The 12,742-nt window shown below is 35.9% G+C and overlaps 2 protein-coding genes across 4 annotated transcripts; both read left to right on the forward strand.

Annotated features, from left to right (window-relative positions):
- Positions 1–394: 394 nt before the first annotated feature.
- LOC115968203 (probable protein phosphatase 2C 60) lies at positions 395–5,860 on the forward strand. 3 transcript variants are annotated; one of them, XM_031087516.1, is made up of 6 exons: positions 395–857; positions 1,004–1,080; positions 1,358–1,847; positions 2,416–2,783; positions 3,847–4,083; positions 5,332–5,860. In XM_031087516.1, exons 3-6 carry the CDS (start codon positions 1,529–1,531, stop codon positions 5,599–5,601), a joined length of 1,194 nt encoding a protein of 397 aa, XP_030943376.1. In that variant the 5' UTR covers positions 395–857; positions 1,004–1,080; positions 1,358–1,528; the 3' UTR covers positions 5,602–5,860. The 3 variants fall into 3 exon arrangements, with proteins under 3 accessions (XP_030943376.1, XP_030943374.1, XP_030943377.1); XM_031087514.1 differs by lacking the exon at positions 1,004–1,080; XM_031087517.1 differs by lacking the exon at positions 1,004–1,080 and having other exon boundaries at positions 1,415–1,847.
- Positions 5,861–10,697: 4,837 nt separating this feature from the next.
- On the forward strand, positions 10,698–11,558 carry LOC115967096. The gene has a single exon (XM_031086179.1). It carries the CDS (start codon positions 10,698–10,700, stop codon positions 11,556–11,558), a length of 861 nt encoding a protein of 286 aa, XP_030942039.1.
- The last annotated feature ends 1,184 nt before the right edge of the window (positions 11,559–12,742 follow it).

Genomic DNA, 12,742 nt, shown 5'->3' on the forward strand with positions numbered 1-12,742 from the left:
TTGTCAATTAATGTCTAGAAAATTTGTCTAAATTACGAGTTATGTGAAAGTAATGTTACAATAATAACTTATCACATCAATAAATTATATTATAAAAATGTATGAAAATTGTATGTATGTTACAGCTAGATTGGTATAAATAAAGAGGTTTGTTTTATTGCTTTATCTTTTTTTTTTTTTTTTTAAAAGAGTAATTATTCACTATTTGGGAAACAATTTTCAATATTCTCATATAATAATAGTATGTTCATTAAACAATTATATAGTGTTGGTCTCGTGTCAATTGTCAAGAACCCCACCATATTCCACGTGTCTTTGTGTGAACCCCATTTGATGGAATCCCTATGATATCACCATGCACATTATCTTTGTCCAAATAACTTCATTGACTCTCTCTCTCTCTCTCTCTAGAACTCTATAAGCTACAGTGTGTATGGAGCCCATAGCAACACCTCTGCTTTGCTGGCTTCAAGCTCTCCATTGTTGGCCTTTTATGGGGCTTGTCTGCTGAGAGAAATAGAGAGATAGAGAGAGGAAGTTTCAGTTGGGCCAATCTTTTTAAACATATAGACCCTGGTTTTTTGACAAGTCCCATTTCACTTGGTGCTGCTCTTTCTCAACTACTATATATCAATATCATCTTCCACACACCACTAGAAAAGAATAGAAAAAGCAAAAACAACAAAAACCCACTTCTTGTTTTTGTTTTTATTTTTTGTTCCTCTCTTTGATTTGTTGGATCCACAGATCTAATGCTTTGGCACAAAACCCACATGAACTTTTCCTTGTTCATTCCAGATCCTCCTCTTGTTCAACTTTAGCACGCAGTAGCTTTCAGGAAACAGCCAGTTTATTTGGTAAGTTTTTTACTTCAACTTAAAAAAAAAAAAAAAAAAAAGCAGCTTTTATTTTGTTACAGTTATTGTTTAACATGGCGTGTTTTATTGTATATATTATATGGTTGAAAAGGAAGTTGAATTTTGTGTTTGATGGTTTCTTGGAGGGCTGTAATTTTTCAATGTGAAGGGGTAGACCTTCTGGATTATCAAGTGGCTGACCAAACACCTGTCTGAGAAAAAAGTAACTTTGACTACTCTTTTGTTCAAACACCACCCTTTTTTCTGTGTGTTGAATTTTCAATCTTTAGCGGCTGTATGTGTTGCTGTGGTCATGAATTTTCTGCTTTAAGAGGAAACACAAGATGGATTTCAGATTACAGTATTCCTCATGTTTTTTGGTGTTATCCTATAACTGAATTTAACTGTAAAGGCAGCTTCTTCATGCCACGTATCTGATATTGTTGGGTTCTAAGGTTTCAGTTATTGATTCTATTTGTACTTTGTTGTTGATCTTGTAGGTTACTGATTGAACAAGTATTGATTTTTATGGTGTTTTGTTGTTGATGCTGTTATAGTGTATGGTTATTGGTGTGGAGTTGAGGAAAAGATAATTCACAATTGGGAATTTTGGGTTAGAGTGGTTTTTGATGGTGATGAGAATTTGGAGGGTTGTTTGGATGAGATGAGGGATGTTATCGGAGTTGATGAACTTTCTCAGGGCCTGTTTTCGGCCCAGGTCCAATCGATATGTTCATACAGGTTCAGATGCAGGGGGTCGCCAAGAAGGGTTGTTGTGGTATAAAGACAGTGGACAGCACTTGAATGGTGACTTCTCTATGGCTGTAGTCCAAGCCAACAATTTGCTTGAGGACCAGAGCCAGATTGAGTCAGGCAGTTTGAGTTTGAACGAGACCGGCCCCTTTGGCACCTTTATTGGAGTCTATGACGGGCACGGGGGGCCTGAGACGTCACGCTATGTCAATAATCACCTGTTTCAACATCTCAAGAGTAAGAGACTCAACTTTGATGGATTATTATGGTCCCAAGTATGTATTTTTATTTACTTACTTTTTTATTCGCTTTGATGAGTGAGTTTGGCCCTTAGGAGAGGGAAAAGGGAGATCCTAATTGGTGATCTCCATTTAATACTCCCTTGCTGCTTAGAAAATTTTGTTAAATAAAATATATGATGGAGGGTAAAATTTTAAATGGCTGAATGGCAAAGAAACAGTAATCAACTTCAAGCTTGGTTGAATTGGAAAGGCTTATTGTGTTAATGTTCTGAAATAAAGGAATGACCTCAAATAACATGCATAGACTTTTTTTAGGAAAAATTGGTGCCACAAAGAATGAAAATTTTAAGATTCAAATTGAATTTTCTGTTCTTTGTCTACCTCATCCTCCCTGCACCTCCCTTCTTAGCCACTAACTGCGAACACTAGAATTGTGATCTTCAAATTTATGCTATTACTCAAAGTAATTTTATACTTGTGGGTAATATATATTTACAGTCGCGAGTTTGTGCGTTTTAAGATCATCCCTATTCTGATTCTTCTGTTATGATTATTGTATGCAGGGTTTACTGCAGAGCAACAATCGATGTCAGTGGATGTAGTAAGGAAAGCATATCAAGCAACAGAAGATGGGTTCATGTCTCTTGTTACCAAACAATGGCCATTGAAACCGCAGATTGCAGCAGTTGGGTCATGCTGTCTTGTTGGTGTTATTTGTAATGGAACCCTCTACATTGCCAACCTTGGTGATTCCCGTGCTGTCCTGGGAAGAGTTATGAAAGCAACAGGGGAGGTTCTAGCCATCCAATTGTCAGCAGAGCACAATGTATGTATAGAGTCTGTCAGACAAGAGTTGCATTCTTTACATCCTGAGGACCCACAGATTGTAGTTTTGAAGCATAATGTATGGCGTGTAAAGGGCCTTATACAGGTAAGTTTCATACAATGTGAAAAATTGGTTCCTAGTACTAGTTTTGTTACTGCTGAAACTAGAAAGGAAAATTTGTGTGTTCCTATTAATTGTCTGTCAATTACAGTTCCTATTTTACAGAGTATTTCCATTTAGTTGATTCTGTGATGCTCATACTCTTTTTTCTTTTTTCATATTTAAGAGTGCAAAAGTATTTAGTAAAACAAGAGGAGTTTAGAGTTTATCGCAGTGGAAATTCCTCCCCCCCCCCCCCCCCCCCCACCCCCCTTCCTCCCTCTCTTCTCCTTTTTTAGTGGAAAATTGTTAAAAATTGAAGAGAATGTTAGTTTCATTTATTTTTCAGCATGATTCTTAAATTTTCATTTTATTCTTCTGTTTGAAAAGTTATATAAGCAGCACATACTTCAGATGGCGTCAACTCCAAATCATGCTGATCCTGCAATATTACTGATTGAATTTTGATAGAGGCTGAGTTTGGAGGAAGTAAGTTTGAATTTGTAGCAGGAAATCATAGTATTTGGTACAAATATGTTACATCAGCTACCAGTGTGGTGGCTCTTATAGTTTGCTACTACACCTACGTGGAGGTTCTTTTGGGGCAGACTGCCATAGGAGTCATTTAATGTTAGATTCTTGAATTTTGATTAATTGAAGTAGATGCCACTTTACTGGAGACAAGGCCATTAGGGATCTAACTTTTACTCTTCTTTTTTTAAGCATTGCATTATGTGGTAGCTTTGTGTTTGATGTTTGAAGTTTACATGTTATAATTTTTTATTTTATAATTTAGAGGTCTCCCCCCGTAAACAGTATCCTAAGAGAAAGAGGCACATGTTATCTTTTCACTCCCCACCTGCCTTGTAAATGTATATAATGTAGTCTAATTTCTGAATGCATGTTTCACTGATGTATGGAACTCAACTATATCTGATTGCCAAGTAAGATTGTAATATGATGACGCTACACAAGATTTTGTTTCTTGTGGGTATATGTTGGCTTGTTTGACTTGATGCATCTCCTTTTTTGAGTGCTTTTGTAATTGTCAGAATCTTTCATCTTGCAGATTTCTAGATCTATTGGTGATGTGTATTTAAAAAAGGCTGAGTTCAACAGGGAGCCTTTATATGCTAAGTTTCGCCTTCGTGAACCTTTTAAAAAGCCAATACTAAGCGCTGAACCAACAATTTCTGTGCATCAATTGCAACCCCATGATCAATTTATTATATTTGCATCTGATGGGCTTTGGGAGCACCTTACCAATCAGGAAGCTGTTGACATGGTTCAAAATCATCCACACAGCGTAAGATATATAATCTCTTAACACTAAATATTGTTACTTTACTGATCGAGATTTTTTCTTGTTTATTTCTTACCATTCTTAAGTCTGAAAGTATGGTAGAGCAATATCTAGTTCAGCCTTGATTTGACTTGGTCTCATGCACTATATCTAGAAATTTGAATTTGAATTGTTCATGTATGAGTATACTAGTTCTTTTGAGATTGGTGAATGTTTTTCCATTAGGATTTGTAACAATATTTCCTAGAAGAGCCATTGCTTGAATGTGATCATCATCATTATCATCCTCTCCATAGTAATTCGTAGCTGTACAAAACTGAATAATTTGACACTGAGGTTAAAATCTGTTAAGACATTAAATTCAGTTTGGAGTCTTTCAGTCAGTAGTACATTTTTAATCTCCCACCCCCCCGCCCCCCCTTTTTTTTTCCCTTTTCTATTTAATGAACTAGTTTGTAAAATATAACTTACAATCTGCTACTTTGGGCTGTCCCTCCTGGTGAGAAGAAAGTAATGTCATTTGAGCACTGTTATATCATGTTAGTGAGGAGAAGGGATATGTGCAATTTATTGTGATCGATTAGTGTTTGAATCAGTAGCCTATATTTACTCATGAAAGACAAAAACTGATTTTTATATTTTTTAAAAATAAATATATTATAATAGTATCAAATCTACATCAAATTAGCCTTTGTTTGGGTGCATGATGGATATGGAAAGTGTTCCGATAGGTTTTATATATCATTCAACATAAAAACCCATCCACAACTTACTATGGATGAGCAGTGGAAATGTGTCATTTCCATGGGACATTCAAATGTATTCTACATGTCTACACTTTCCTGACTTTTCTTACTCTGGCCAGGGAAATATTTGCTTGTATCTGCTCCTGTTCTCCATCACAGGGTTTTATATATGTATACGCATGGTGCACTCAATATAATGTACTGTCCAATATACGTCTTAGATTCCACAAAGCACTAACTGAATTTTAGCTGTCATGTTACTGAAATATGTCTGCTTAGTGCTGACTGCTGAATGTAGTACGATCCCATCAAGCAGGATAGACAATTAACTTACACACTTATTATTTTCCTTTTCATCTTTTTTCAACACATGCTTTATTGAAAATTTTTAAATTTGATCCTGGTTACTTGCCACATAAGTGGCAGACTCATGTTATACAACAAACCTCAGTAGTTAGCGGGCAAAAACAGTAGAGAATTTACTTTTTCCCCTAACTTTATGCAGGGAAGTGCTAGAAGGCTGATAAAAGCTGCTTTGCAAGAAGCAGCAAAGAAGAGAGAAATGAGATATTCGGACTTGAAGAAGATAGACCGTGGGGTCCGTCGCCATTTCCACGATGACATTACAGTGATTGTTGTATTTCTTGACTCAAATCTCGTGAGCAGGGCTAGCTCAGTCAAGTCCCCGAGTATATCCGTGAAGGGGGGTGGAATAAACCTGCCTCATAACACACTTGCTCCTCTTACTACGCCAATGGAAGCTGGCAGTACCTAATTAAGCTTTATCTCATATTTGTCTGTTGTATTATTCTCTATGTGAATACCAGGTAGCTTCCGGAAGAGATCAGAGGAGCAGGCCTTCTTCAATTCTTTAGTGTAAACTGTAACTTTTAACTCGAAACTAATACTTGCATTTAGCTCTTGTGCCAAAAGTTAAAAGAAACTGGAGAAAGAGAACTTAATAGGCGACAGTTATTATAGTTATTTCCTCGGCACAGTTCTTACCCTCTATTAATTTTTTTCCCCTTACTCCATTGCTTTCTCTCCCTCTTTATGTTGGCATCCTTGAGTTTGTAAATTGCATGACTTTGTCACATCAAGTTTTCCTTCCTGTTGCTTGCTTGTTTGCTCTTCTAATTTACTCTAAATTTGCAACGAGAAAAGTTTCAGCTTTAGAGCGATTTGCAGACACAGTTCTGCTACAATACAAGATGGATAAAAGAGTTCAAAACATTGATAGTGGTCAGGTAAATTCAAAATATGCTCATTGATATTGTGAACTCTCCTAATATTACTCTCATCTTATGAAATATATCAAAAGAATTTTACATTTGATGTGACTTTCTTTTGAAAAAAAAAAAAAGTTTCAGTTTCATTGTTCAGGGGTCATCATAGTGCAGTAACCAACAATATTTTGCCGGTAGAAAAAGCACATTGGATTATAAAGACTTAGGTGCCTTAGTTTAATATTTTTTTGAATATTAAACAGGAATCACGTTTTGGATGTTTCATTGGTTTGGTTTTTGGTTTATAATCATATTTCCAAACTAGTTTTTTGTTCTTCCTCCATGAGATGGTAGTGTATTTTTGAATTTTGCATTAATAAAAAGCAAGATTTTGTGCTTGATCCATGAGAAACTCTGTAATTCTTTGAAAGTAAATGGAAAGTAAACCATTGTCTGTATTATCCTTACTATTATCAACTGAAGTGAATTTCTCCATATCTGTCAAGCTAGGGGTTATGAGGTTTGACTTGAGTAAGTACTCAGTACACTGGAAAGGACACATGTCTGAAATTAGCTACATGTCCATATTGTGGACTGTCTTTTCTGTCTAATGCATTGGATACAAACTTTGCCAAAGATTATGTCGAGTTTCATTCGAATGTGTAGAAGCATTGGATAAAAACTTTGGCAAAGATTATGTTGGGCTTCATTCTAATGGTGGTGATATCACATACTATGAGACTAGGGCAAATGACTTGATTAAAATTTTGGTGGTGATACTATGAGATTTAAGGCAAATGACTCGTGATTAAAAAAGGTTATATTTGGTGGAGAATATTGGATTAGAATTTATTAGTTTTAAAATCATATCTCCATTCATTTTGATTGGATTTCATCTTGATTCAGTTACCAAAAGATATAAATGACCCCGGCCTAGATAACGTCAACAATTGGTTAGGAAGATTGTGAAATCTATTGTGTTACTAAATTTTAAAGGTAAAAAAAGATGAACAAGGACATAGAAATGAGAGAGAGTAGACAAGTAGTGAGTTACGAGGAGGAGAAAGGCTGAGTATTCTCTCTCAGTTGTCAGAAATTCGGTTGGGAGCATATTCTCGCTTACCCACCAAAGACCTTGTTTTTATGCTTGTATTTTATTGCTACTCCTTGTTCTAAACCCCACCTAATTGCACATTCCTCAATGCCTCTGTGTCTCTATTTTCTCTCTGATCCTCAATTCCACTCTTTAGTTCTTCTCTAATTGTCAAAGTTCCTGTGTAAATTGGGGGATTTAAAAAAAAAAAAAATGTTTAATTAAGGTTGCACAAAGCTAATTGCACCCAACTTGTGAAAACATAATTGAATTCCGGGATTTGTTAACGTGTGTTTTTAGGCACATATTAATAAATTATTTTTAAAAAAATTATGAAAAAATAATTAATTGTTTTGATAATTTTTTTAATTTTTCATAAAAAAATTTTCAAAATTGATAGTTAATATATGCCCCTACCGGACCCTTGATGAAATCATGGTTCGAAAGACGATTTCAATTGATGGGGCATAGTTTAACATTTGCCTCACACTATGTGTATTTATTACTACTTTAAAATAATAATAAAAAATCTAAGAATGGGTCATATACTCATACTCATATGTTCATATTTATCTTTTTCTTTTCTTTTTTGAGAAACAGTTCATATTTATCTTAATTATATTATACATTAGAAGCTTAATAAATGTTTGTATGGACGCTGGAGTGACAAGTTTAGGCTTATATGTTTTCACTTTTGTGTTGTTGGTAACAAAATTGGCCCTATATATGATATTGAGCGAAGATTGTACAATACTATTGCATATAGATTGTCAACAAAGCCTGAGCAACCGTATTAACCATGTTTGCGCTTTCAGGATTCAGATCAAGACAAGCATTCTCTCCATTCTACTAGCTTCAACTCTAGCTTTTCTTGCAAAAATTTGAAGTCTATGTTCTTTTTCATCAACAGATAAATAGGGATTCTAAATATTTTGAGCCTAGGCTGAACTTTTGGCATCCCAGACTATTAAACTGTTTATTTATATAACTTGATAGTTGCAGTGAGAAGATTTGAACATTGATGTTTTTGTTAAAAATATTAAAATGTGTCAACCAGTTATCTACAAGCTAAACTGTTAAAACACTTCACTACTTTTCTTTTTTTCATATAACGATTCCACATGCCACTTTGGCTTCCCTTGTGCTAGAGAATAATCCTAAATTGTTAAATGGCCTTAAATTCCTAATTTTATTGTTTAGATCTTCTTAATATAAAAGAAAAGTTGTTTATTATATAAGTAATCAGGTATTCTTTACCCATAAAGGAATATAATTAGAGCCTTTGTAAAAAAAAATATATATATTGTAAAGAGTTTGGTGACTTTGGCCCAAATGTCTTTCAACATAGAAAGATGAGAAGATTCTTAAAAAAAAAATACAAGTGTGTTTCAACGATAAGTAGTTTGATATATTTTTAGGGTTGAAAGATACATATGTATGTGTGTTTAGTCATTGTTTATTTTTGTTTGCGTGGGAGACAACGTGGATGTATTGGGGTTTTGAGATTATGAAATTGTGGTGTGTGTAGTACTGTGGTTCGTGAGAGATTTTGTTTATGTTTGTGTGAATATCTTAAAAAAATAAGCCAATTTTTTTAGTTTATTTTGACGGATTCCATTCCACACACAAAAAATAATAATAATAATAATTAAAAAAATCCTTCTCCTTTTTTTACCATACTTGGAATAAGCAACAAACAAAGCACATCTAAATGCTTTGTTAGATTTTTTGCATACTGGTCATATGGTATCTGATATTAACTATACTCATATAGTTTTAATTCCTAAAGTTAAGAAACCGGAGAAAATGGCAGATTTCAGGCCTATTAGCCTTTGCAACGTGATTTATAAAATTATTTCTAAGGTTTTGGCGAACAGGTTGAAACTGATTTTGCCACAGTTAATTTCCCCTACTCAGAGTGCTTTTGTACCTGGACGCCTTATCACTGATAATGTGCTGGTTGCCTATGAGACATTGCATGCCATGCATAGTCGAAAGAAGGGGAAGAAGGGGGCTTTAGCTCTTAAACTAGATGTAAGTAAGGCCTATGATAGGGTGGAGTGGGGTTTCCTTAAAGGCATGATGCTTAAATTGGGGTTTCCGGAGTTTTGGGTTGATAGGGTCATGAGTTGTGTCACTACACCCTCCTTTTCTGTCCGAATAAATGGGAAAGTTTATGGGAATATCACTCCTTCTAGGGGTATTCGTCAAGGAGATCCGCTATCCCCTTATCTGTTTCTGTTATGTGCTGAAGGTTTTACTTCACTTCTTGCTAGAAAAGAGCTTAAAGGACGTCTACATGGGGTGGCTTTATGTCGAAATGCGCCGTCTATCTCTAATTTGCTCTTTGCTGATGATTCTTTGATTTTTTGTCAAGCTAATAACGATGAAGTGCAGGTGGTGTCTGATACCCTACAGTTGTATGCTGAAGCCTCGGGCCAATGTATAAATCTTGAGAAGTCCTCTGCTTATTTCAGTAGTAATGTGTCTGTGGAGCAGAAAACATGGATCCTTGACAAATTAAAGGTTAAGGAAGTGGCAAGGTTTGATAATTATCTAGGGCTGCCTACTTTGATAGGACGAAGAAAATATGAGACTTTTGCTTTCCTGAAGGAGAGGGTTTGGAGGAAATTGCAGGGTTGGAAGGGGAAAATGCTTTCTAAGGCTGGCAAGGAAGTTCTTATAAAAGCTGTGGCTCAATCCATTCCCACGTATACCATGGGGGTGTTTCAGTTGCCGGGGAAATTATGTGATGAGTTGGACTCTATGTGTGCTAGATTTTGGTGGGGCCAGGTTGGGGAGGAAAGGAAAATCCACTGGAAAAGTTGGAGTTTTTTAACGCAGCCAAAGACAGAGGGCGGAATGGGCTTCAGAGACTTAAAATCATTTAATTTAGCTATGCTAGCAAAACAGGGTTGGAGGTTGTTACAGGATAAAGGCTCTTTGTTGTACAGGTGTTTTAAAGCCAAATATTTTCTGCGGTGTGATTTTCTTGATGCTACGGATTGCCAAAATAGCTCTTATGTTTGGAAAAGTTTGTTAGCAGCTCAACCAATTTTGAAAAAAGGGTGTTATTGGAGAGTAGGAAATGGGGCTTCAATTCGTGTGCTTAAAGATTGCTGGCTACCAAACCATCCAACAAAAAAAATATTGTTTCCACCTGAGGAGGAAATTTGGGAATGGAGAGTATCTGATTTAGTTGATTGGCAGACTCATCAGTGGGATAGAGAAAGAATAATGGCCTTGTTTCACCAGTTTGATGCGGAAGCGATACTTCAAGTTCCTTTAAGTAGGCGGGTTGCTCAGGATGGGTTGGTTTGGTCTTTTACAAAACGAGGCAGATATACTGTCCGGTCTGGGTATTTTGTGGCAAAACAATTAAGGAAGGATGAGTTAAATGCTGGGGAGTCTTCAGAGCACAGAGCACAGAGCACTTGGGTTCCTTTGGTCACGTCTGTGGAAAGCAGCTGTTCCAAGCAAGATAAAGATTTTTTCATGGAGGGCGTGTCTTAATATTCTGCCACACAAGATAATCTTATTCGAAGAAGGGTGATGGAGAATGCACGTTGTTGTCTCTGTCATCAAGAAACTGAAACGGTTCTGCATGTTCTTTGGAGTTGTGGAGCGGCACAAGATGTTTGGGCTGGGAGCTTGGGTAGACTTCAGAAATCTGGTACAGCACAGAATGTTTTTTTGCAGTTGGTCACAGGTCTTCTGGTGAAGCTTTTCGAGGAGGAATGGAATCTGTTCTGGATTACTTGTTGGCTGATATGGCACCAAAGGAATACGGTTATTCATGGAGGGGTTTTCCAACATCCCTCAAGATCAGCCCAACGTGCAGTTGACTATTTGAAGGAGTATACAGATGCACAAGACTCTTTGCATGTGCCTATTCCGAATCATGGTCCAGTGCAGCAGACATGGCAGCCTCCACCCGAAACGTTTTTCAAGCTGAATTTCGACGGTGCTTGTTTTGATGAGGGCGCTGCATCAGGTTATGGGGCGGTGATTAGGAATGAAAAGGGTGAAGTCATGGCTGCTTTAGCGGCACGAGGAGGAGCTGTGCGTGACAGTGAGGAGGTGGAAGTGATGGCGTGCCGTAAAGCGCTTGAGTTTGCCATTGATGCGGGTTTTACAGAGATAGTACTCGAAGGCGATAATGCTTTGGTGATGAAGATGATTTCTCAGGCCCAACCAGACCTATCACGACTTGGCTTAATCTACGAAGACATCTGGTGTTTGGCTGCAGGTTTCAGGTCCATCTCTTATAATTGTATTAGGCGTAGTGCTAATGGTGTTGCTCATTCTTTGGCTAGGTTTGCTAGATTACTTGACAATGAAATTGTTTGGTTGGAGGAGGATCCTCCACCTGCTGTGGACGCGTTGTATTTGGATTCTTCTATTCTAAATTAATGATATTGGTTCCGGTTTCAAAAAAAAAATGCACTCTTAATGAAGGCTACTATTAGAAAATTTCCGTTTTTGGTGAAATAATAGAAGGATTTCATATTCTAGTCTTTAAAAAAATGTTCAACAAGATGTCATAGAAGTTTTGCCCCTTCGTGAAATCATTGATTATCTAACACAAGTTGGGTGTTATATAACTTTCAATGCCAAATGAAACCAGTTTCCAATTTGGCTTAAGGATTTTTTTTTTTTTTTTTTTTTTTTTTGGTGCTAAGTGACAGAACTTGGCTAAGTTTGTCATGACCCAAATCCATGGAACATGAATTTAAATGCATGACTAACTTGCTAATCTTACATAACTCAATAAAAATAATTAATTTAAACATAATTCAATCAATCTTTTACAATACTAAAATCCACAATTTAGAACAATTTCCAAAATACTGTGAAATCTAAAGTAGAATAAAAAGAACTAATAATCCTTTAAGACTTCAAGTATTATTGACGTTGTCTAAAAACTGACACGCTCTACCTTGCACCTTACGAAGTAATCCAGAGGTTCTGTTTTCCAACTAAACTTTAATCTGAAAAATTGTAATTGATGGGGTGAGCCACACATTCAGTAACCAATTATTCACAATACACAACAAGATAGAGTCAACAAAGCACAAGTATTTTGATTTTTCACAAACTCATTCAATGATATCAAATATAATTATTCTAAAACATATAAAGAATCACGTAATACATATGTAATCACACCTTAAAATCATTCTAAAACACATACATATGATTGATCAAAGCACAGTGTCACATACACACATATCACATATTCTCACATACAATCTTGTGAGCGGATACTAATATCTAACCCCTGCTAGTGACGGATCAACACTTATTCTCACATACAACCCTGTGAGCAGGCTTACACATATATCTGCTCAATTCTAAAAATACTTATTTTGAGTCACATATCACAAAAGCAAAGTTTGTACAAAATAGAATAATTTTCTTAATATTAACAATTATTCCAAATATAGAGGCATATCGAATATCACAATATCGAATTGAAACATAAATCAAAGGATGCTTGACTCTCTTAGGGAACAAATAGGAACTGAGGAGTTTATACAAGTATTTTACAATTCTTGACTAAATCTGAAAATTCAATTTGCTAAAAAAAATGTTTT

The sequence above is a fragment of the Quercus lobata genome, chromosome 11 (genome assembly GCF_001633185.2).
Source record: "Quercus lobata isolate SW786 chromosome 11, ValleyOak3.0 Primary Assembly, whole genome shotgun sequence".
Classification (NCBI taxonomy): domain Eukaryota; kingdom Viridiplantae; phylum Streptophyta; class Magnoliopsida; order Fagales; family Fagaceae; genus Quercus; species Quercus lobata.

What these genes read in the sequence shown, in the direction of transcription:
- LOC115968203 (XM_031087516.1), top strand. Translation starts at nt 1,529, where the DNA reads ATGTTATCGGAGTTGATGAACTTTCTCAGGGCCTGTTTTCGGCCCAGG. An exon ending in CCTGTTTCAACATCTCAAGA is followed by an intron (nt 1,848 to 2,415) that starts GTAAGAGACTCA and finishes TATTGTATGCAG; the next exon opens with GGTTTACTGCAGAGCAACAA. An exon ending in TTCAAAATCATCCACACAGC is followed by an intron (nt 4,084 to 5,331) that starts GTAAGATATATA and finishes AACTTTATGCAG; the next exon opens with GGAAGTGCTAGAAGGCTGAT.
- LOC115967096 (XM_031086179.1), top strand. Translation starts at nt 10,698, where the DNA reads ATGGAGAATGCACGTTGTTGTCTCTGTCATCAAGAAACTGAAACGGTT.